Below are 21,505 nucleotides of genomic sequence, written 5' to 3'. Positions count from 1 at the left end.
TGATTCTATTGAGTGAAATCTTTGAATGTGTAGAGAGAGGCGAGCAACTGGATTGGGATTCGCGAGTAAATATCATAATAGGAGCGGCAAAAGGGTTGGCATATTTGCATCATGATTGTTCTCCGAGGATTATACACCGTGATATAAAATCGAGCAACATTTTACTTGATGGAAATCTCGAGGCTCGGGTATCAGACTTTGGGCTTGCCAAGTTGTTAGAGGACGAAGAATCTCATATTACAACCATTGTTGCAGGCACATTTGGTTACTTGGCTCCAGGTACTCAATTGCACAGTATTAACAATGCTCTTTAATTGTGTTGTTACTCTCTGTCATAGGGACCTAAATCCTTGAAATCATGATGAGTGTTGGTTGCAGAATATATGCAAAGCGGTAGAGCGACTGAGAAAACCGACGTTTACAGTTTCGGGGTTTTGGTTCTTGAAGTCTTGAGTGGTAAACTTCCCACGGATGCCTCCTTCATCGAGAAAGGCTTTAACATTGTTGGTTGGGTAAGCATAACGAGGTCCAGCTTTGTGTAATAATATTGACTAGTAAATGCTTTAATTTCGTTTTCTATAATCTTGCAGCTAAACTTCTTAATCAGCGAAAACCGGGCAAAGGAGATTGTTGATCTAAGCTGTGAAGGAGTGGAGAGAGAGAGTCTCGATGCTCTTCTGTCAATAGCAACGCAGTGTGTGTCTTCAAGTCCAGATGAGCGGCCAACAATGCACAGAGTCGTCCAGTTACTTGAATCCGAAGTTATGACTCCTTGCCCCAGTGACTTCTACGATTCCAGCTCTGAATGATCTCACATTCACAAAGACTCTGTGCCTTCTTATTTCAATTCCAGTTTTACACTACAAAATTCGAGCCATTCAGTTTCGGTACCTCTTTTCTCTACTTTTTGTATTTTTTTTGGCTTTGAATTGTTAGAATGTTTCCGAGATTGGTGAAACCCTCAATTGATATGAACATGAAATTGAAATGTAAATGACCATCCACTGTTGTCAATAATTTCTCTGTTATATCAATATGTAGAGGCTTTTTGTTTGCTTTTTCTTCATGTTGTTGTATCAAGGAGAGGAGATCAATATAGAAAATGTGGTATTTATTTATACTAGCAAAGGACATCACCTTAAAACTTAGGTTCTGATTTAATATCTCCACAATACATATCAGTAATTATGGATAATATAAAATTAAGCTCGATACGATCACAAATTGGCAGAGCAATCCATGCGTTGAAACGAGACAGTCCTCGTCTCCAAGTCATATCCAACTAGGAAATCCATCTGAGCAAAGTTCCCGTAGATGGCAACGTCGGTGGTAGGAATCATGCTAAGACAAACCATATCTTCACTCACTTTCACGAACGCGTTGATGGGACTCAGCTTCACATCGGCTCCCGTGAAGTGCACTGTTATCTCCGGCAACCCGATCTCTGCACTTCCGGATTTGAAACAGTGTGACAAACCCCCCTGTGGATCACTCAAGCGCTTAGCTCCAGTCACTGATTCCTCCACGGCCGCGCCAAATTTGTCAAAGAAACCAGATTCTAGGAGTGTCAGCGTCGTTCCAGAGTCGATGATGATGTTTCCCGACGTCTCCGAGAATATTCCGCCGTCGTCGTTTGGGATATACGTGCCTCCGGTGTACGGAATCTTTTTCTTCCCGACGGAGATGGCTTCGAGCGTCAAGTAGTAATAAGTAAGAGGCTCTTTATCGACCAATGGAGTTGATACCACGCCGGACTCTTTGCTCAGACTTGAAGGGATCGAGCCGGTGCCTAGGTTTATGACGCTTGTACCATTCGTGGTAGATGACTTGTGTGACAAGCAATAAGAGAATTTCTTCGAAATAGACGAGCTGAGCTGGGAGATTAGTGACAACTGACCACCACCTAGACCGATGATACCAGAACCAGTCTCGTCGAAGGTACCGCCGTTATTGTAACCGCAACCGAAAACAGTACCGGGGAAAGAAACAGGGGACCCTGAAGCAGAGTCAATAGATATGGTTTCTGTAGCAACGTCTCCTTTGCTGAACGACTGGTCTCCGTATGAGTAACGGTACTTGCATACATTTGTGGATTCGTCGCATCCACGTTCACTAGTCGACAAGGCCTGACAGTTACGTGAGTCACAAGGCTCGTTCTTGTAAGTAGAGGATTTCTTCTTGTCAAAGATTTGACCGTTTTCTTTATAACATTGTTGACAAGGCTTGCATTGGATCCATGTAAGGTCACTTCCTGTGTCAGCGATCCCGAGTACCTTAATTGGTGGAGTACCAATGGTGATACTCATGAAGAACTCGCCGTCTGCTCCGATTAAACCAGATTGGAGATCGGTTTTAGATAGCTGATGGTTGAAGCGGCGGGAACGAGAGACAGAGCGGAGGAAAGCAGCATTGAGGCGGTCGGTGACAGTGTTTAGTGGGTTGTAGAGTGGGGAAAGGGGAGAGTCACGGTGGATCAGCTCGATGGTGAAGTTTTTTGGGTGAGTTGATGATGAAGAGAGAGTCACGGAGAAGAAGATGAAGAAACATAAAATAATTGGGGTTGTCATAGTGTTGATTGATTTTAGAAATGTTGTGGTGCTAAGAGTGAAGTGGAAAAGAGTTTTTTATACACAACAAAACTGAGCAAGTGAAGAGATTTGAAACGGTAAGGAGTTAAAAGCTACGTGAGTGGGGAGGTGAAAGTTTGACATGCAATTCATTAGCTAGCTTTAATTTCTCAATAAGTGTGCTAATTTAATTTGAGTTTAGTGGGGATGTGGGAGAGTCAATATCTACATTTCTAAAACTGGGACTTGGAAGATTAGGATAATTATGATCATAAGAGCATATTTTGTGGGATTATATGTATAATGTATATTACAAGAAATAATAATTTCTACGTATAATCATGATAGCAGGATTGGACTAGACTATGAACAAAATGCCTGCTGATTTCAAAATGGTGTAAAGTTTATACACGTCAAAGATAGCAGGATTGATGAGGGAACTCTTTCGAACAAAGGAGAAGCTTCAGGTGGCACGCATCGAACTATGAAACCTTTTCTTATATCAGAGAGACACTGTTGGATTTAGGAAGTCCTTGTACCATTATTGGCTTTGTTTCTGTTGTAAATGATGAGCCAGTCTGGGATTCTTGATAGTTCGTTGGAGCCAGGAGAATTGGGGTTTCTCAGAGCATCTTCTTGCAAGATTTCTTCAATCTTGTTTAAAATGCGGAACGCTAAGTTTGCAAGAATCCGAGAATATGCCTCAAGAACTGCATGGCCAATATCCTGAAAACAGAGGAAAACGTTTCCTTCATGAAGCAAAGAGCTTAAGAAACAAATACTTGTAAGTATGAAGCAATGTTCACAAAAATTCCCCACCTTCCCATATTGAATCTTTGTGGCATCAAGAAATGACTGAGGGAGATTAGAGAACTTGGATTTAATTTGATCATTAAGCCTCTCTGCCCTGTTTATGAGCAACTCAATGCGACTAATCTCCGGTTTACCACTGCTTGCTTGTTCTGTAATCCTCTCTTTCCATGCATAGATAGCTGCTTCTAACCTATTAACTATCTCTAGAGCAGCATGCTCGGTAACAAGCCTAAGAGACACAAAGATTTCATCTACCGAGACAGACTCTGAAGCCAACATCTTGTACAAGCCATCCCCAAGGCTTGTCTTTCCAGACTGTAAAAAAAATACAATGGAAAACAAAATACATTACATGAGAGCTTACGGAATTATGTATTTGACTAAAGCTAAGCTTACCTTGTGTAATGCATCCTTGATAATGGTAGGTACTGGCATTTCAAGAAGTACGTTCTGGTTTATTGATTTAGCAGCTTTGAAGATTTGATAAACAACATTGCCTTTCTCAACCAGTTTCTTTCTTCCTGAACTAGAGAGCCCCGGTTTGGGAACCTTAGGCGACGGAAGCCACCATCGTTTGCTCTCTCTTGTAACCTTGTTCTTTCCCTCTGCCTTACGACCTACTTCAGAATACCAAAACTCTGTGTTTACCGCAGAGTCCAGTGTTTCCTGCGCATTCTTGTATCAGCAGATTTTATGACAAAGAAAAAAAGATTACTTGTTTTGATAAAAAAGAATCACATTCACATACAATTAGCATGGAGTCCAATTTCCGGAGAGCTGGGAGATTCATATGAATATCTGGACGGGCTTTTGGAGTCATAATCTGATCAAACATTGAACCAGTTGAGTGAAATGTGGAGTATATATGATTCATAAAATATATTAAAAACAAAAAAACAACTTAGTTACACACCTCAAGTGATCTTCCGTTTTCACCATCTTGCTTAGATGGAACTAGCTCAATCATATAGTTAGTTGGAGAGAGTAACCAATCCATTTCTCTTCTCCATCTCTGCTTTTTGTCTTCGGACAAAGGCTCCAACTTCCAGAGCTCGCCAAAGATTGAGGCTGCATATATATATCCAAGTAATGATTTACCAATATGTATCAAATGATGAATTCAGTTACCATTATTCACTTTTGTAGACTTGCAAAACATACTGGCAAGATGTGTCATAGCGTTTGATAAAGCCAAAGCGGTTTGCACAGCGTCGCATCCTCCCGTGACATCTTCACCGAGCAATAGCTTTGAAAATTTCTCCTTCATGTCAGTAACATCAGAACAGCAGAGTGCATAACCAGGTTTCTCCTTACCATACAAGTGTTTAGGACTCCTCTCAAAGTCCCAGTCATCAGAACTAGTCTTCCTAGGTAACGATTTTGATGAAAATGACTCGGACACAACTCTGCTTGATGAACAGCGTGAAAATGCATCATCATCTAATGAATCAGTCGAACACTCATCACCGCGGCTTGTTCCACTTTCTTCTTCTACTAAGGATTGATTGTTTATGATGCAAGTTTCTAAGCCATCATAAGTCATCATTCCTGAAAATAAAACCAGAAAAATATTGACAAGCTTAGTATGCTTCCTGACTTTGCCTGAAAGTGTTACAATTTGAACTATATGCTCTTTTACACACATAGAAATAAATAAATAAAACTAATGATCAGAACTAAACTCACACCTATTATGAGCCCTTAAAATGTAATTGCAGACATGAACAGATGTCAACAAATTCTATAAGCTCTTCTTGTGCTATAAATATCGTATAAACCCTCTAGTGTTTCAAAGCTTTTTTTTGTTTTAGATTATCAGAAAGTGGTACCACAAATAGAAAAATATATCATTCTAGAATTAGGCATCATCTAAAGAGGACCCATTCAGACAGTGACTATAAAGAACTCCACCTTCGCACACAATCCTCTTCTTGTCTCTCTTACCAAGTGGGAGAATAAAGAAAGAGACTTATCAAAAAGATAATTGTTAAATGCAGATTAAGGTAGCTCCCATATGAAAATAATGATGACAGAAACCAACAAAAGTTCCAAGGAATCATTGATTTTTCGATAAATAAAGCCAAGATATTTGGCTAAAAAATGCTTCTTTCTAGCCCTGGGTTTCAGAATATTCGGTTTATTCGGGTCGGGTTAATCGGTTTTTGAGTTATTCGGTTTTTGAGAAATGTTGCCGAATTGAACCGAAAATTTAATCGGTTCGGTTTAATCGGAACTCGGCTTAATCGGGTCGGATTTCTGAATAATATAGAGTTTCGAATGTTACCGAGAATAACACTACTTCGGATCTTTTTGTACCGAAGTAGGCAAAAAAATTGAGCTTAGCTCATCAATATATGTGTATGACATCATTACAGACCACATGCACCCATACATTACAAAATAATGAACCAAAAGAAGCCTAAATAACAGTTTTAGTAGAATTGAATCAATACTAATTCATTGTTTAGAAGGTAGAAGCTATTGAATCAATACCATATCAAGGCTGTGCATGGTGCATGTTGCTGCTAATCCTTCTCAAAAACCACAAAAGAGAGCAGCTACCACTTCCGATTTCCATAGTTATGTTAATGTTGCTTTACACATCAAAAAGTACAAAAGAGCAGCCTATGATTACCTGTAAACATTGAAAACAAAGAAGCCTTAGAACTTATAATCTTATCAAGTAACAAGCAAGAACACATAGATTGAAATACTCAACTTATATAAAGAAGATTCATTGAGTCTGTGCATTCCGAGAATCTGAATTAGGAAAACAAACAAGTGTTAGAAGTAAGATGGTATGAAGATATGTATATAAACAGAAATGTTATACTTACCAAGGGATTCAAAGAATGCAACATCCTCCATCATTTGTGTTATGTTTGCAACTTCATCATCAGCTTTGAAGTTGCACCTAAGCCACTGTTGAGTGAGAATCAGAACTTCAACCATATAAGGAGTTAAAGAACTCCTATATGAATCCAAGACTCGGCCACTAGTGCTAAAAACTGATTCTGAAGCAACAGAGGAGACTTGAATAGCTAGAATATCCTTAGCCATTGCAGATAAGATAGGGAACTTCTGGTTGTTGCACTTCCACCATGAGAGGACATCATAAGGAAAACTAAAGTACTCTCCACTCTAACCTCTGTCTTCTTAGTTAAGTAGATATCTAACTCACTGCAGCCTTCTACTGGTCCCTTAGATCTAACCAGCTTGTTGTACAAAGAATCAATACCCTCACAGTCATCATCATCAGATAAGTCAACTATTATAGGTGATGGAAGTTCCTCTTCTGGTTGCTCAACAGGTTTGCTAAGTCTCAAACTGTATTCCGAGAACATTTGTTTCATCACACATGTAACTGAATTACTAAGCTTCCTAAACTCTATTGTATTCTTACCATAAAGTTGTTCAAAGCAAAGAGTAGCAAACTGCATCTTATTCCGGGGATCTAAAACACTAGCAACAATGACAAGAGGATTCATATTCAACAACCCATCCCAATGCTTCTCAAACTTATCCCTCATAATATGAGCCTGCTTTCTAACCTCTTCATTACTGTTTCCACATCTGGTGATAAGACTTCTCTCAATGTTCACTATGTGCTTATAAGCATAAGTTGAAGTCATTGATGTAGAGGCAGAAAACGTCAAAGTGCAGTTGTAAAAGATTTTCAGGAACTTGACTAACCCTTGACACCTCTTCCCAATCAGAAAACATTGGTGGTCCATCACGTTTCTGTTTGGTTTTCTCATCCTCTTCATTGAAATAATCCTCATACAGTTTGTCCTCAGTCAACATCTTCAGAAAGGCTACTCTCAACTTCAAAGCTTGAGTCAGCATAAGGTAAGTTGATTTCCACCTGGTAATGACATCCAGAGGCAAGCTGCCTCTACACACCTTTCCTGTGTCACACCTAATCAATAAACAGAGAAAACAGAGAAATTAGACTAAAAGCTAAAGTAGTATGTGCTTTCAATAAAACTCAGAAGTAAATGTTTGAAGTTATCACCTGAGTGCAAAGGACTTCAGTCTTGTATACGATGATCTCACATACTTGATTGAATTCCTGATAACAGCAATACAAGGTTTAGCCTTCTTCATTCCATCTGACACAATCAGATTGAGGATGTGAGCACAACATCTCATATGCAAGAATTCACCATCTGTGACTAAAGCTTCTCCTCCTCTCAGCCTCAACTCCTCTCTAAAAACCCTCAAAGTCTTTTCATTACCCTTAGCATTACCAACAGTCACTGAAAATACCTTCTTGATCCCCCATTCCTCTAAACAATCCAAAAGTTGTCCAGCAATCGTGTCTCCTTTGTGATCAGTGATTACCTTGAAGCTCAGTATCCTTTTCTGCATTGCCCAATTCTCATCAATCCAGTGAGCAGTCACCACCATGTAGTTGACAGAGGTTGTTTGTGAAACCCATATATCCGTGGTAAGAGAAACTCTTTGCTGCTCAACACCAAACAGGTGCTTCAACTCTTCTTTCTCTTGCAGAAACATTCCAGCTATGTCCTTAGAAGAGGTCCTTCTTGAGAAAGTCTTGTACATAGGCAGCAAGTTTAAACATAAACGCTTCCACCCTTCAGATTCAACAAAGGAAAAAGGCAACTCATTCATAACAACTAGATGATTAACAGATAACCTATAAAGCTGAGGATCATACTTAATGACCCTCATCTCCCCCCTCTTATCAGCACCTAAAGCTGTCTGATTTTCCATCTCATTGAACTCCTTAAACTTTTTGCATCTATCTATGTGACTCTTCATCGCGCTAGTTCCTGATTGCTTTGTATCACACCCAACCAGTTGCTGACAATACTTACATAAGCTGAATTGATCATCCTCATTCCTTTGAATGAAACGTTGCCAGACCCAAGCCCTTTTAGGATACTTCTTCTTCGCCTTAGGTGGTAGACCAGAGTCTAGTTTTGCCCTTTTATTCCCAGCAGTCTCAGCCTGAGCAGTCCCAGCCTGACCAGTTTCTTCTATGATAACAGGTTCTTCACCATCCTTCTCGACGTTAGGGTCGTAATCTTCAGCCTCCATCTTCAAAGCATAACAATCAATTAACATTAGAGAAGTTTAAACAAGTAAACCATCAAGAATAGTCTACTCAATTCAATCGACTAACAGAAACCCTAGGTTGTGGTTAATGTCATCTTAAAACTTCAAAACTAAAAACAATAGGACTACATTTAACAACCTATAAGAAGAAATCAAGAAACTATAACAAAATTTTGAAAATAAATCGAATTGCAAAATTTAGGGTTAGGGTTTTTTGTTTTAAATTCGAGATTAACGAGATTATGCTATTACAAATTAACAGAAACCCAAGGGTTTTAAACCATTTCGATTATAAGAACAGAGATTGAAAGGAACAAGAGTCTACCTTTTCGATTTGGGGATTAGGGTTCACCAAATCTGATTTTCCACCGCCGATATACTTGTTAGAAGACAAAAAAGAGCAACAGAAGAAGAGATTACGAGAAGGAGAGAAGAAACGATGAAGAAAAGTCTGTGAGTCGGAGTTTGGTGTTCACGGCGAAAGAATTACCTTTGAGTCGCACAAGGGTTTGAGAGAGTTGGTTGCGGAGTGAATGTGATTAGGTTTAGTGTTAATAAGCTTTTATATCTTGGTTAACGAAAACCGATCGAAAATCAGATTCCGAACCTGATTAACCCGAAATCGAATTCCCAATTTAATTGCATCCGATCGGTTAACTCTCTATTCCTCTCTCGGAACAGAAATCCGAATTTGTCGGTTTATTCAATTCAATCCGAACAAACTGAACCGAAAACCCAGGGTACTTCTTTCCTCCAAAAATTACAAAAAGGAAAATGTATAATAATGAGATTAGATAGCCGCTCCATGTGGTGGAACTTTCAAATCATGGAACCCGCCATTAAGACTTGTCAAGTGTGTCCCTCCACATCGTTTTTTTTTTGAAACCTTCGTAAACAGATGACATTGTTGTATTGATCAAGTACCAACAATCTCTTTTAACTCACAGAACAAAGTCCATACAAACAAACAGACCAAAGATAAGTGAGAAAGGGGTTCTTCTTCCTAATAATGAAGGTATGAATGAAGTCTTCTCAGACGCAAATCTTCCATTGATTATTCTTATCTCTTACAAAGGTAACCAGCTGAGCTACCAGCTTGTCTTCTCAGTTAAATGTCAATTTTAAAACTACTCCTGATCCCTTGACCCTCCAAAGGAAACAAGGCGGATTTGGATTTGACATTTATAGATATTATGCCTGAAAAGTCTCACTATTATTTCAGTTCCCAACCAAGAATCTGATATGAAAAGCCAAAAAAACAGTAAGCACAATAAAACTCTGCCTCGCCTAATGACGACGAATGATAATTAAATGGGCTTTCATAAAGAAAGACCCAAACTTATTGGCCCATTTCGTGGATATATATGTATATATCTGTTTATAAAAAAGAAATTTCATCTGTTTTTATTATAACTGCAAAGGAAAAAGGAAAGATATACAAATATTTTCGGAATCTAAAAACCCAAAAAAAGGAAAGCGGAAGTCCAAAAGAGAGTGGTGAGAAGTGAAAACCCTAAATTACAAGAAGTCTAACTAAATCCAAACGTACAAACCACAAAAGACGAAACAAAGGAAAAAAACGTAGACAATATAATAGCTCTCACATATCTGTTTTTAATTACTCTCACACAAATATGAGCAAAGCTAGCCAACTCTCACATATCTGTTTATAATAAGTTAATGAAATGTGGACACTGCCTACTTTGTACTTAATTAAAGAGGATTGAATTATTATTATTCTTTTTTTATAATTATTGTCTCAAAATTCAAACTTCAAAGGTTAATTAAAAAATAGACAGCATTAATTAAACAATTTAGCATGAGGGATTTTTTTTTTTGTCAACATGAGGGATTTTATTAATAAATAAATTGGAATCAATGATCTTATAAGATATTATTTTGTCTGGATTTCCAAATCAACTTTTTCTGAAAAATGCTTCAAAGGTTGTACAATCTAATATTTCGAAACATGGTAAGAATATGACTTTTGTTATCCTTTTCTTTCCATAACACAACATGTGAAACAACATTATGGTTTACATTGCAAGAGAAGAAAAAACTAATAGTAACGGTCTGATTTGCTGAGATTCGAAATAATTATAAGCTAATTAAGTAGTCTTTTCATGCATAATTTTTTTTATATATAAAAAAGGGGTACATGAAATCGAATAAATTGGTCGACATGTATATATGTTTTGCGACTAATAAGTTCTTAGCTTTTGTGTGTGCGAATCCTTGAATTAGACCATTTGAGGTAAGGGTTTCCTTAACAGAAAAAGAAATTGATCTTAGTGATGGTGACTGCTTCGAATTCTTATATATTCTGACTGGCTGGAATTCAAAGTTCGCATGATGTTGTCTTCTTCTTCTTCTTTTTTTTCTTTGTTAATCTGCCTTTACTTTATATTTTTCGGCCTTTTCTCTAAATACGTACTAAAAGAACATTATTTATTTGACAAAAAAAAAAAAAAAAAAAAAACTTGCGACTCTTGGAAACTTATCTTTTCGAGAAATCGAGTGTGTGTATTTGTGGTGAAAGTGAAAGAAACTTTCTATAACATATTAAAACCAAAAAAAAACTTTCCATAACATATTAACACGCATGCCTTTTGGTCTCTTAATTCAATCCAATATTGTGTATTCACTGATGAGTTCATCTAGATAATCGACACCAGACATTCACAAGTTTCTGAATGAAACAACTGTTTAAGATTGATAGAGCAAACATAAGATACTAAAAGAAAAACGCTTAATTGGTGAGATTAGCGGAGAAATAAAGCATTGATAATATTAGAAAATACAATTTTAATATAGGGTTGTCTTATCAAGAACAACGCCTCCGTTTCTTTCGATGAATGGCTAGGAAAAGATGCGTTCGAGGAGCATATATAGAACTTTCCATTTTTGGTAAATATTCGTGTGTAAGTACTCTTTTATATTTCAAGCCAGAAGAAACTAAAGCTGACAAAGTAAAATACCACGGGAAACGTTTATCAATGTGTAAATTATACACATGATCAAATTAAGATAATTATATTAGGGGCAAGTTATGTCCCTTAATCTAAACTGACCTATATCATAATATACAATTATATAATTCGTTCTAACTAAATAAATACACATAAGAAATTTTAGAGTCTATTATAAATATCCAAAACCAGGTTTAGTCTTTAAAGAAAAGATACGTGTCTTCTTCTTTGTGGTTGTTATAACTTCATTTTGTGTATACACTATAACATATGTTATTTTAAGTGCAATCCGAAAAAATAATAGAATTTGTTTAATTAAGGACCCTAGGTAGAGGATCGATATAAATATAAGGTTAAAGTCTGAAGTGCATTTACACCTCTCGCGCACCTTCACCTTACGTATATACTGTTACTTTATGAACTAGTTTTAGTGTCCATGTTCTAACAATAGTCTTGAGCATCGAGTCATACGGTTTTGTGGGGTCCTCTACCCTCCGATCCTTCTTAAATTGCACACTTCTCTCTTGTTTTTGTGATAAGAAACCATTCACTTAAACATACTCTTTAAAGGGTTTAGAGGCTTTAAAGTTTAATATCCTCACTAGACACAAAGTTTTCAATGATGGTGACTCGTGGTTGTTCAATCACGGTTTTTTTTCACTTTCTTATAGTTCTCTTGGTGATACAGCTACACTTTGAGTGTACAACGGCAACTCGACACGCACCGGTTGTTTCCTGGTCACCACCTGAGCCGCCTAAGGATGATTTTGTGTGGTACCACAAGATCAACCGCTTCAAGAACATAGAACAAGACGCATTCCGACCAACCCACCAAGGCCCCAGTCAAGGTATCGGACACAAGAACCCTCCAGGTGCTTCTTAAAATACCAGTTGGTTACTTACTGCTTTGTCGCGCAGCGTTCGTCTGTTTTTCGATCTCTGTTGTGTGTTGTCTTTACGTTGGTTAAAAGAAAAGAAAAGGAAAAAAGTAGAAGAAGGGAAGAAGTTTCGTAACAGTTTCTTGAGGAGAGGACATGAACCGATCAAGAAGATGAGCTACGATTTGTTTTTTTTCTTTTCCAGAATGATACTTCGTCCTTTACGAAAGGCCATGAAGACATTTCTTGGATTGCTTATAGTTTTGTTTCTTTTTTGTATTTGTGTATTTTGTTCAACGTTGAAACTGAGATGTCATTCTTTTTTATTAGATGTAGTTTTTTTCTCGGTTAAAAATAAAGTTAATGAGTGATGGCATAATCTTTTAAAATTTATCAAAACTCAATTTTATTTAAAGTTTGTGTTATTGCAAAAAATAATGAAAATGGAAAATATGAATATGTATATTTTTCGATCATACATAGAAAATTTGAAAAGTTTCATTGGGTAGGTAATCCATTTGATCATTTATAATTATTTGTTATTGTGCATCTTTATTTTATTCGATTAATTTAGAACTACTACTTTTATTTGTCATAGACCCTAGTTAATTAACGTTAAGTTCGAAGATGTTTATTTTTCAAAAAAAAAAAAAAAAAAAAAAAAAAAAAAATCGACGACAGGGACGCGATTGAGCTAGAATGATTCCATTATCTAAAAACCACTTAAANAAAAAAAAAAAAAAAAAAAAAAAAAGTCCAAAGATGTTTTCACGAAGAATTCAAATCCATGAGGTTGTTTTCTAGATTATCAGGAAAAAAATGGTTACATACAAAAGGATACGTTTTGAGTAAAATACTTTTTTCATGTATTTATTTAATACATTTTGAGTAAACTTAATAAAATCTGATAAGTTTAACCTTGTTATATCATCAATATCCCCAAGTAGCTCTATCTAAATGTAGCGAGCTCATATTCGATCGAATATTATAGTTAAGAGAAGGTGTCTTAAAAAGAGTTATTACGAGAACATGTTTTATTATAAAAGGTAATATTCTCGACAAAATTGAGCTGTTTCTTCTATAAATATAGCTAGTGTTCGTGTAAGATGTTTGGTAGATACTTGTATAAACATTAATATCATGGTTATACAGCAAGCATATATATAAATGTAAAATAATACATAAATGCGAATGTACCATCAATCTACAAAAAACAAAAAAAACAAAAGAAGGATACGGAAAAAAAAAATTTGTCCGCTCAATTTATAAATAAACACCAACTTTGTCGTCCCTCCACCCTTGACATTTAAAATGCCAACTTCTTTAGTACCATTTAGTACCTTGTGTCAAATACAAGGAAATAGAAAATATAATTCTAGAGTTAAAAAAAGAAGAAAGATATTTTAGATTAACGATCGTGGACACGTTAGTGACCTAACGCTTTTTCTTTGAAGTTGGATTTATGAAAAGGTGTAGTAATGATGTGATACAAAAATGGAACTTGTACTAGGTTATAACAAGTTGGTGCGAAGCTTTATAATATTTTGATCAGCAGTAAAACAATATATATTCATATAATACTCAACAGGTCTATCATCAACACATTAAGATTCCGACTAACTTTTCTTAGGTTAAATATTCGAGTTGTAAAAAGATAATTAGTATGGCTTGTGCGTAGGTTCTTTATTATATGAGACATGTGGGGGTGTGTGTTTTCGGCTTTTCTATGGAAGAGACTATATTATAAATATCAATGTACCACAAAATAATTAGAATAAGGGGCATGCGAAATGAACACGGATTCGAACAAATTTGCATTATTTGTATAAAATCACACAAAATTGTCAAAAGTTTAAACTAAATACACTATTAAACCTAATGTTGGGGTTGGAATTTTTCTATTAATAAAATATTGTCCGTTACTCTTGTTGTTAAAAAAAAAAAAAAAAAAGAATATTGTCCGTTTTTATCCAAATGAGTCCGCATAGATTTGTTTATAGGTATTTTTCCAAAAATAGTTTGAGTTGGACATAACTTATATATTTAGACTAATGTTTTTTAATCTTTTTATATGGGACGTTGATTTATATCCCAACATCTAAACTTTTGTATTAAAACAATAGTTATTGACTTATTGTTATCAGAAACTGTTAAGACTAAACAATTTAAATTTAGGTTTGTTTTGAAGGTGAAAGTTAAACCCTCTTATAGAGGTGTTGTTCAAGATTAGTAATTTTTATTCTTATGCCGCTCATAATTGGCTAAGTGGTCTCGAGTCTCGACGGCCAGAGAGATCCTATCGAAGTATATACCGTAGGAGGTTCTCCTTTTCAGCTTTCACGGGTTTTAGCAATTGGGCTATGTGGGCTCTGTTTATTAAGGCCTTTTTTAGTCTTTTTAATCATTTCAATAACTTGGAAACACATACCCGTCGAAAGAAGCTTTCCCCTAACTAATCAAGTTCAGTTTGATCCGAACATTGCAAGAACTGGCCTAAACTATACGAAAATCGACTTCAGTTTGGATTTATTATCTACACATTAGCTTTTGAACAAATTATATATCGACAACACATCGTTACCTGAAAAAATAACGAGAGTCGACATGTTCGGACATCGTGGGATTGAGGAAATCAGAAAACAAAGTCAAAGCAAACTAACTAGAGAGATCCATTGCATTAACCCATTAAGTTCTCTCTTGTCTTTTTTTGTCTTTGCGTATTTTAATTTTTGTTTTTTTCCAAATTCATTCATATAAAATTCACTTAACGAGATTACAAAATATGATACAAAATATTACTACCTTAATTCTCTATAATTCATATCTTAATCCTTTTTTTAAAAAAGTTTAAAATATTGGAATTTTCCAATTGTGATTCCAATTATGGCTTAGCTAATTTAAAGAAGAAAAATATATTGCAATGAAAACATGCACAACAAGAAAACATTGTACAAACTTTTTGCTAACGAAACAAAAATTTAAATGGTTTTAAGAATGCCACTATTTTGCATTATACGTTGGGGGAATCAAAATCATCAATTGATGAATTTAATAAAGGGACAAATTAATAATGTAACCCAAAAATAATTTAATAAAATTTTCAAAAAAAAAAAATTATAATTTCTGATTATGGGAAGACGCAGAAAACGAAGTTGACCAGACCTACCAAACGATCGAATCAATCGAACAAGAGGAAGAAGAAGAAGAAGAAGACAAAAACCCCAATAAACACAGCCAAAGAATAAAACTTTTCTGTAATGGAGATTTGAGGAAGAAGAAGAAGAAGAAGATTGAAATTGGAAAAATAATGGTGGAGGGTTGGCGAAATGGGTTTCGCGAAGCCACGAATTCGAAACCTCTGTTCTTGACGATCTACGCAACGGTGATCATCGGCGTTCTCGTCTCTTCCTTCTATGTCTTCTCAGCTATTTACTCTCCCACCAATGGCTCATCCTCCTTTCTCTCTTCTCCTCCTCTCTCCAGTAACCTCTCTCTCTCTCTCCACTCTCTGTGTGCATGTATTGTGTGTTTTGGTTTATCTCTGCTTTGCATTGCTTAATAATTGGGATTTGCCGGTATGAGTTTGATTCTGTAAGCTTATTGATGTCTAATTATTAGGTGTGATTTTGGAAGTTAGGTTCTTTAGTTCTGTCTGATTCTAATTCGAGCTCACCGTTGACCTTTTAAATCTCAGTGTTCGTTTGAAGATCAGTTCTTTATTGTTTGATTACATTGGATTTGCTATAACTTGAGATGGGTTGTGACTTTTTTGATCACTTTAGTTGATACTCATCTCTGCTTTTAAATCTGATCAAGTGATTAACTAATGTGTACTTGGATCTGCATTTGATTGCTCAAGGTGTTTGTTAAAGTTTTGATTTTTCTTATGTCTAGTGTGTTACTCTTCGACGTTACATTTCAGTTCAATTGTATTAGGCTAAATGAGCTTACTTGTAGTATACATCAATCTCACTAAGAACTAGAAGCTTAAAGTTTTTTTTTTTTGGTTTTCCTGTTATGTGCAATCTATTCATGAGTTTTGTTTGTAGCTGCTGGCCGGATTCACAGTTTTCCACAAGAAAATGTGACGTTGGAGTTACCAGTTGCACCACCACCACCACTACAGGCACTGCCACCGCCAGTTTTGGAGGAGGCTCAAGGCAAATCCTTGGGTAAAATTTGGGTGTCTCCTCCTCGGGACAAGAAGATGCCATCTCTTGAAACCTTTAAACTGACGAAAGAATTGTTTGGGGAACGGGTGAAGGACAATGTCATTATAGTGACCTTTGGGAACTATGCTTTCATGGATTTCATCTTGACTTGGGTTAAACACTTGACTGATTTAGATCTCTCCAATATTCTAGTTGGTAAGGTTTCACTTCTAATATCTATGTCTTATTGACCATTTCACTCTCTTTCTCTGTAAGTAATGTAACTTTATGCTATGGCGCTTTATAGGTGCAATGGATACTAAGTTATTAGAGGCTTTGTACTGGAAAGGCGTTCCGGTTTTTGACATGGGAAGCCATATGAGCACAGTGGATGTTGGGTGGGGTTCTCCAACATTTCACAAAATGGGAAGAGAAAAAGTTATTCTCATAGATTCTGTCTTGCCTTATGGTTACGAGCTACTAATGTGTGACACTGACATGGTGTGGCTTAAGGTACTAATACAGAACACTAGTTAACGCTGTTATTCGTCTTGTCATCTTCCTTTATAGAATTTATTCACATAATATCCATGTGACAGGATCCTATGCCTTATTTGGCTCGATACCCGGATGCTGATGTTTTGACATCAAGCGATCAAGTTGTGCCTACTGTCATAGATGACAGTTTGGACATATGGCAACAAGGTAGTCTTTAGCTAACGATATGCATTTCCCTATTTTCCCATTTGAAAAATCCTTTATCATTCTGAAAAGCAGTTAATCTGTTACATGGCTACTACTAACAGTCTTCTCAACCGTTCTTTGTCTTGGACTTTGAAAGTTGGTGCTGCCTACAACATAGGAATTTTCCATTGGCGGCCAACAGAATCTGCTAAAAAGTTGGCAAAAGAATGGAAAGAAATCCTCTTAGCAGACGATAAGGTTTGGGATCAAAATGGGTTCAATGAGATTGTTAGGAGGCAGCTAGGTCCATCTGTGGATGGGGATAGTGGACTTTTCTATGCTTATGATGGAAATCTCAAGGTTGGAATTTTGCCCGCTAGCATATTCTGCAGTGGCCATACTTATTTTGTTCAGGTACCTTTCTACATGATTCCTATTTTTGCGGTTCTTTTATGTTCAACAATGGCCTATTAGGTAACTTCTGTTTTCTGTGGCAGGCTATGTATCAACAGCTCAGGCTAGAACCATACGCTTTGCATACAACATTCCAGTATGCAGGTACTGAAGGAAAACGTCACAGGCTTCGAGAGGGAATGGTTTTCTATGACCCACCAGAATATTACGATTCACCAGGTAAAATTAATTTTTGTTAATATTGATCCAACATGAATCTTGTTGATGGGAAAAGCCAAAATCAATATTGTAATCTCCAACACAACGCAGGAGGTTTCATGGCATTCAAACCATCTATTCCAAAGAGCTTGTTACTTGACGGGAAGCATACCATTGAATCACACTTTATCCTCGTCAATCACCAAGTAACGTCTACTAAACTAACATGGTCCCTTGGAACTATATGTCAACTTTGACCACCTTTCTAAATTACACCCATCTTTGGTCCACTTTACAGATGAAACAGATCAGATCAGCTCTAGCCATTGCGTCTCTTCTTAATCGTACACTGGTGAGTCTATTCAACAGCTTATATGCATATTTCCTAGAGATAATTATTTCAATTTTTACGTATAGCTGGTTGGTCTCTACAATGTTTTCAGGTGATGCCACCGATATGGTGCAGGTTAGATAGGCTTTGGTTTGGACATCCTGGTACGCTTCAGGGATCTATGACACGCCAACCTTTCATCTGCCCTCTTGATCATGTCTTTGAGGTAGTGTTTGTACTAATGTTGAAGCATGTTTTCTTTGCAAGTGTCTCATAAGTCATAAGTCACAACATCCTGATGAATTCCAATTACAGGTCAATATCATGCTTAAGGAGCTTCCGAAGGATGAGTTTGGCCCTGGGATTGGTATCAGAGAGTATTCTTTTTTAGATAACCCAGCATTGCCGAAACAAGTAATCTAAGCTGCGAAGATATTGTTGTTTTTCTAATTATTCATTTCAGAAGAACATTCTCAGATACAAAATTATTTTTCAGGTAAAAGAGTCATGGCTTGATGTTCAGCTTTGTCAAGACGGAAAAGATGAATGTGAGGCATCAAATAAGACAAGCCCCTCTCGGGTTCTTAAGTTCCCAAAGCGGAGCAATGAAGATACGGTAACTAAGATTTCTAACTACTCTTAATTGATATATATGTCAAAGTAATCTACGGCTTGGCCTAATCACTTTGTTTCTTGCCACCTGCAGTTCAAGGCAATATTCTCATTCTTCGACGATGTCAAAGTGATCAAGTTTTCTTCAGTTGAAGATGCTTTCACTGGATTCTCCGACAAGGTAAGTAGATCTTTGGAACCGTGAAACAAATTTATACATGTTGAGAGACAATATGTAAAATCTGATCTGACCTAATCTGGTTTTGTGCGCAGGAGCGAGAAGAGAAGTTCAGAAAACGGGTAAAGAGATATGTGGGAATATGGTGTTGTGAGGAGAACAAAACACCGGGACACATATACTACGATATGTATTGGGACGAGAAACCTGGTTGGAAACCGGTTCCTCCACAGACACCAGAAGAAGATCATCCTCCTCTATGATAACATAACCGGCAAGAAGACTTCAAGAAGCTTACATTCTTTCTTGGGTCACAAGGAGGAGCCTTAGGGAGTTTATTTTTTCTTTCTTACGGCCAGCCTTTTATACTACAACTCTGAAACTGTCTCTTTCGTATCTTTGTCTTTTTACTCAATGTACCATGTTATAACACAATAGATTTGGACACAAAGGAAATTGTTTTTTCTTATAAAATTTCTCCGTAGATTTTATGTCAATAAATGGCTTATTTAGTTAGATATAAAAGTTGGTCGATTTTCTGATGAATTTCGAAGTTGTGAGAAGGCGATTACAGTAGAGAAACAAGTTTTAAAGACGCAAACCATAAACTAAACTGACCTTGGATCATCATCAATCGGATACATAAATGTCTCAGAGAGATGGAAACTGGTCGGTAGTCTACCAATAAAGATCACCAACAAAAAAAAGAAGGAGAACCGTTTCTTGGATGATAATAGGAATAGAGGAAGCTAAACAGTCTTATAATAAGGATAAATGACAATAAAAGAGAGAGAAATCAACGAGACTTGGGAAAATGTTGAGACAATTGCTTGGCAATCTCAAGGAACCCGACGGTGTCTTTCCCACTGAAGATGGTCTTCAGTTTCTCATCGCATAGAATCTCCCTCTTGTTCTCAGGATTCTAACATGACCAAAAAAAAAACCAAATAATATTGTGTTAGTGTTACAAAATCAGAAATCTCTCTAAATCAAATTCAAAGAGATCAGCTAAGGCTAAACACAACTCGTAAATACATATATAGGCTAACAAGTTTAGGCTTTGAAATGTTCACTGAGGAACCAAATCATAATCAGATTAGTTTTAGGTGAATTCACAAAGATAAGCTTAACTAATGAATTAAAATGCTACTAATCACACACAAAACCCTTGTTCTACCCATTCTGAAGAAAAGCAAGTTTCCAACGAATCCCTAAATTTTAAGCTATCAATCAACAAAAGCTTTACTAGATCAATCAATCAATCTCCCCTCCCAAAATCGAGCACTAACCTGAAGATTATTAAGCTTGATGTACTCCCAGATTTTCTTGACGGCGGTTGTACGGGAGACTTCGTTTTCTCCGATAAACAGAGCGAGCGGCTGCGAAATGGGAACAGCCTTCTGAATGCCAGTAATTTGTTTACGACTGCTTTCAACAACCCCGGAGGAAGAAGCCGCCTTCGCCATCAGTACCCTGCAAGCTCCAATAACCCTCGAAACTGTCGCCATCTCCTTCTTCTTCTTTACACTGTGTTTTTGAATTTGGCAAGGGAGGGCTCTCTCTCTCTCTCTCTCTCTCTCTCTCTCGGTGTGTGTCTAAAACCCTAAATCAAACCCAGACTTTGAAAATGAAAGCGTTACTTTCAGTCAGTCTCTCTCTCTCTCTCTCTCTTTTTCTTGTTGACTCTTGACTCTGCCCTTTGATGGTTTAATGCGCTTTGGATCTTCTTAGTTTGGGCCTTTCAAATCAAGATTATGGGCCTATTTTGGATTTGTTTGAGTCACTCATTTATCTTTTCCTAGTACTCAAATCACTTATTTAATGTTCAAAATCTCTCATCTTTAGTTTTAGTTTAGGTGGCCATATACTCAAATCACTTATTTAATGTACACTAATAATTGAGAGATGTTGGAGGTTAGGTAGGTTAACCAGAATTCCTAGCTGATTAATTATCAGTTAAGTTGTGTGATTAGTGATTAGCTAGTTCATGAATTGGATTGTAAATTTGTAAGGCAAAACCCCATTTGGGACCGTGTAACCTATATAAATATAGTCTCATAATCTTTCGATTATATGGATTATTTTAGAACCAATATAAATTTGTTCATATTGATTAATTCAGCTATTAAGCATTTGGATCCGATCAAAAAGATGCAAATTTTCCCCAAGAAGAACAAATTCAAATACTTGACACACATGATTCTCCTCTCTATTTTAAAACGATCGGAAACAACAAAAAAGCTTTAATAAAGAGAGAGAGAGAGAGACGAAAGCCAAACAACAACGAAGAAAGAAAAAAACGTTGTTGATGATGCGACCGTAGTACACTTAAATGTGGTGAATCGTGACCATAGTACCCGACCCGTTTAAAACTATAATCAGCCAATCAAACACCGCCACGTAGCCTACTTCCTGCACACGTAAGTAACATCTCTCACTCTCTCTCTGTGTCTGCTTTGAGGCTCCGTCACTGGCAAACACCAAATGGGCCCTCGTTGCCGTCTCTTCTCGAGACCATATTTCATCGTTTACTCAAAAGAAAAAAAATAAAGTGTATCTACCGTCAACTCACGTCGTAACGCCGTTAATATCTTTTTTTTTTTTTTTTTTTTTTTTTTTTTTTTTTTT

The 21,505-nt window shown here is 36.6% G+C and overlaps 6 protein-coding genes across 6 annotated transcripts in view; 3 read left to right on the top strand and 3 right to left on the bottom strand.

Annotated features, from left to right (window-relative positions):
• LOC104781969 (LRR receptor-like serine/threonine-protein kinase FEI 2) overlaps positions 1 to 1,060 on the top strand; it is a 5,710-nt gene extending 4,650 nt beyond the window's left edge. Inside the window, exons 13-14 of the mRNA XM_010506774.2 lie at positions 379 to 512; positions 591 to 1,060. Of these exons, the coding sequence (XP_010505076.1) occupies positions 379 to 512; positions 591 to 809 (353 nt within the window). The 3' untranslated portion in view covers positions 810 to 1,060. The remainder of the gene's footprint in view (positions 1 to 378; positions 513 to 590) is intronic.
• LOC104784202 (probable aspartic protease At2g35615) lies at positions 1,162 to 2,567 on the bottom strand. Its single transcript, XM_010509259.1, has one exon. The coding sequence runs from the start codon at positions 2,565 to 2,567 to the stop codon at positions 1,218 to 1,220; it is 1,350 nt and encodes a 449-aa protein (XP_010507561.1). The 3' UTR covers positions 1,162 to 1,217.
• Positions 2,934 to 5,193, bottom strand: LOC104781968 (rop guanine nucleotide exchange factor 14-like). The gene is made up of 7 exons (XM_010506773.2): positions 5,069 to 5,193; positions 4,542 to 4,928; positions 4,294 to 4,448; positions 4,129 to 4,203; positions 3,777 to 4,046; positions 3,387 to 3,695; positions 2,934 to 3,293 (listed from the first exon to the last, which is right to left on the bottom strand). Exons 2-7 carry the CDS (start codon positions 4,924 to 4,926, stop codon positions 3,090 to 3,092), a joined length of 1,398 nt encoding a protein of 465 aa, XP_010505075.1. The 5' UTR covers positions 4,927 to 4,928; positions 5,069 to 5,193; the 3' UTR covers positions 2,934 to 3,089.
• On the top strand, positions 12,017 to 12,444 carry LOC109132625. The gene has a single exon (XM_019244392.1). It carries the CDS (start codon positions 12,051 to 12,053, stop codon positions 12,312 to 12,314), a length of 264 nt encoding a protein of 87 aa, XP_019099937.1. The 5' UTR covers positions 12,017 to 12,050; the 3' UTR covers positions 12,315 to 12,444.
• On the top strand, positions 15,440 to 19,342 carry LOC104781967 (arabinosyltransferase XEG113). Its single transcript, XM_010506772.2, has 13 exons — positions 15,440 to 15,791; positions 16,359 to 16,676; positions 16,768 to 16,973; positions 17,060 to 17,165; positions 17,302 to 17,558; positions 17,642 to 17,777; positions 17,868 to 17,962; positions 18,055 to 18,108; positions 18,200 to 18,313; positions 18,403 to 18,501; positions 18,584 to 18,703; positions 18,794 to 18,880; positions 18,973 to 19,342. Exons 1-13 carry the CDS (start codon positions 15,617 to 15,619, stop codon positions 19,138 to 19,140), a joined length of 1,935 nt encoding a protein of 644 aa, XP_010505074.1. The 5' UTR covers positions 15,440 to 15,616; the 3' UTR covers positions 19,141 to 19,342.
• LOC104781966 (upstream activation factor subunit UAF30-like) lies at positions 19,471 to 20,544 on the bottom strand. The gene is made up of 2 exons (XM_010506770.2): positions 20,167 to 20,544; positions 19,471 to 19,799 (listed from the first exon to the last, which is right to left on the bottom strand). The coding sequence occupies exons 1-2, from the start codon at positions 20,383 to 20,385 to the stop codon at positions 19,674 to 19,676; spliced, it is 345 nt and encodes a 114-aa protein (XP_010505072.1). The 5' UTR covers positions 20,386 to 20,544; the 3' UTR covers positions 19,471 to 19,673.

Source organism: Camelina sativa, chromosome 4 (genome assembly GCF_000633955.1).
Source record: "Camelina sativa cultivar DH55 chromosome 4, Cs, whole genome shotgun sequence".
Classification (NCBI taxonomy): Eukaryota; Viridiplantae; Streptophyta; class Magnoliopsida; order Brassicales; family Brassicaceae; genus Camelina; species Camelina sativa.
The sequence above is the reverse complement of the archived record's forward strand: the minus strand, read 5'-3'. Positions and strand labels throughout refer to the sequence as shown.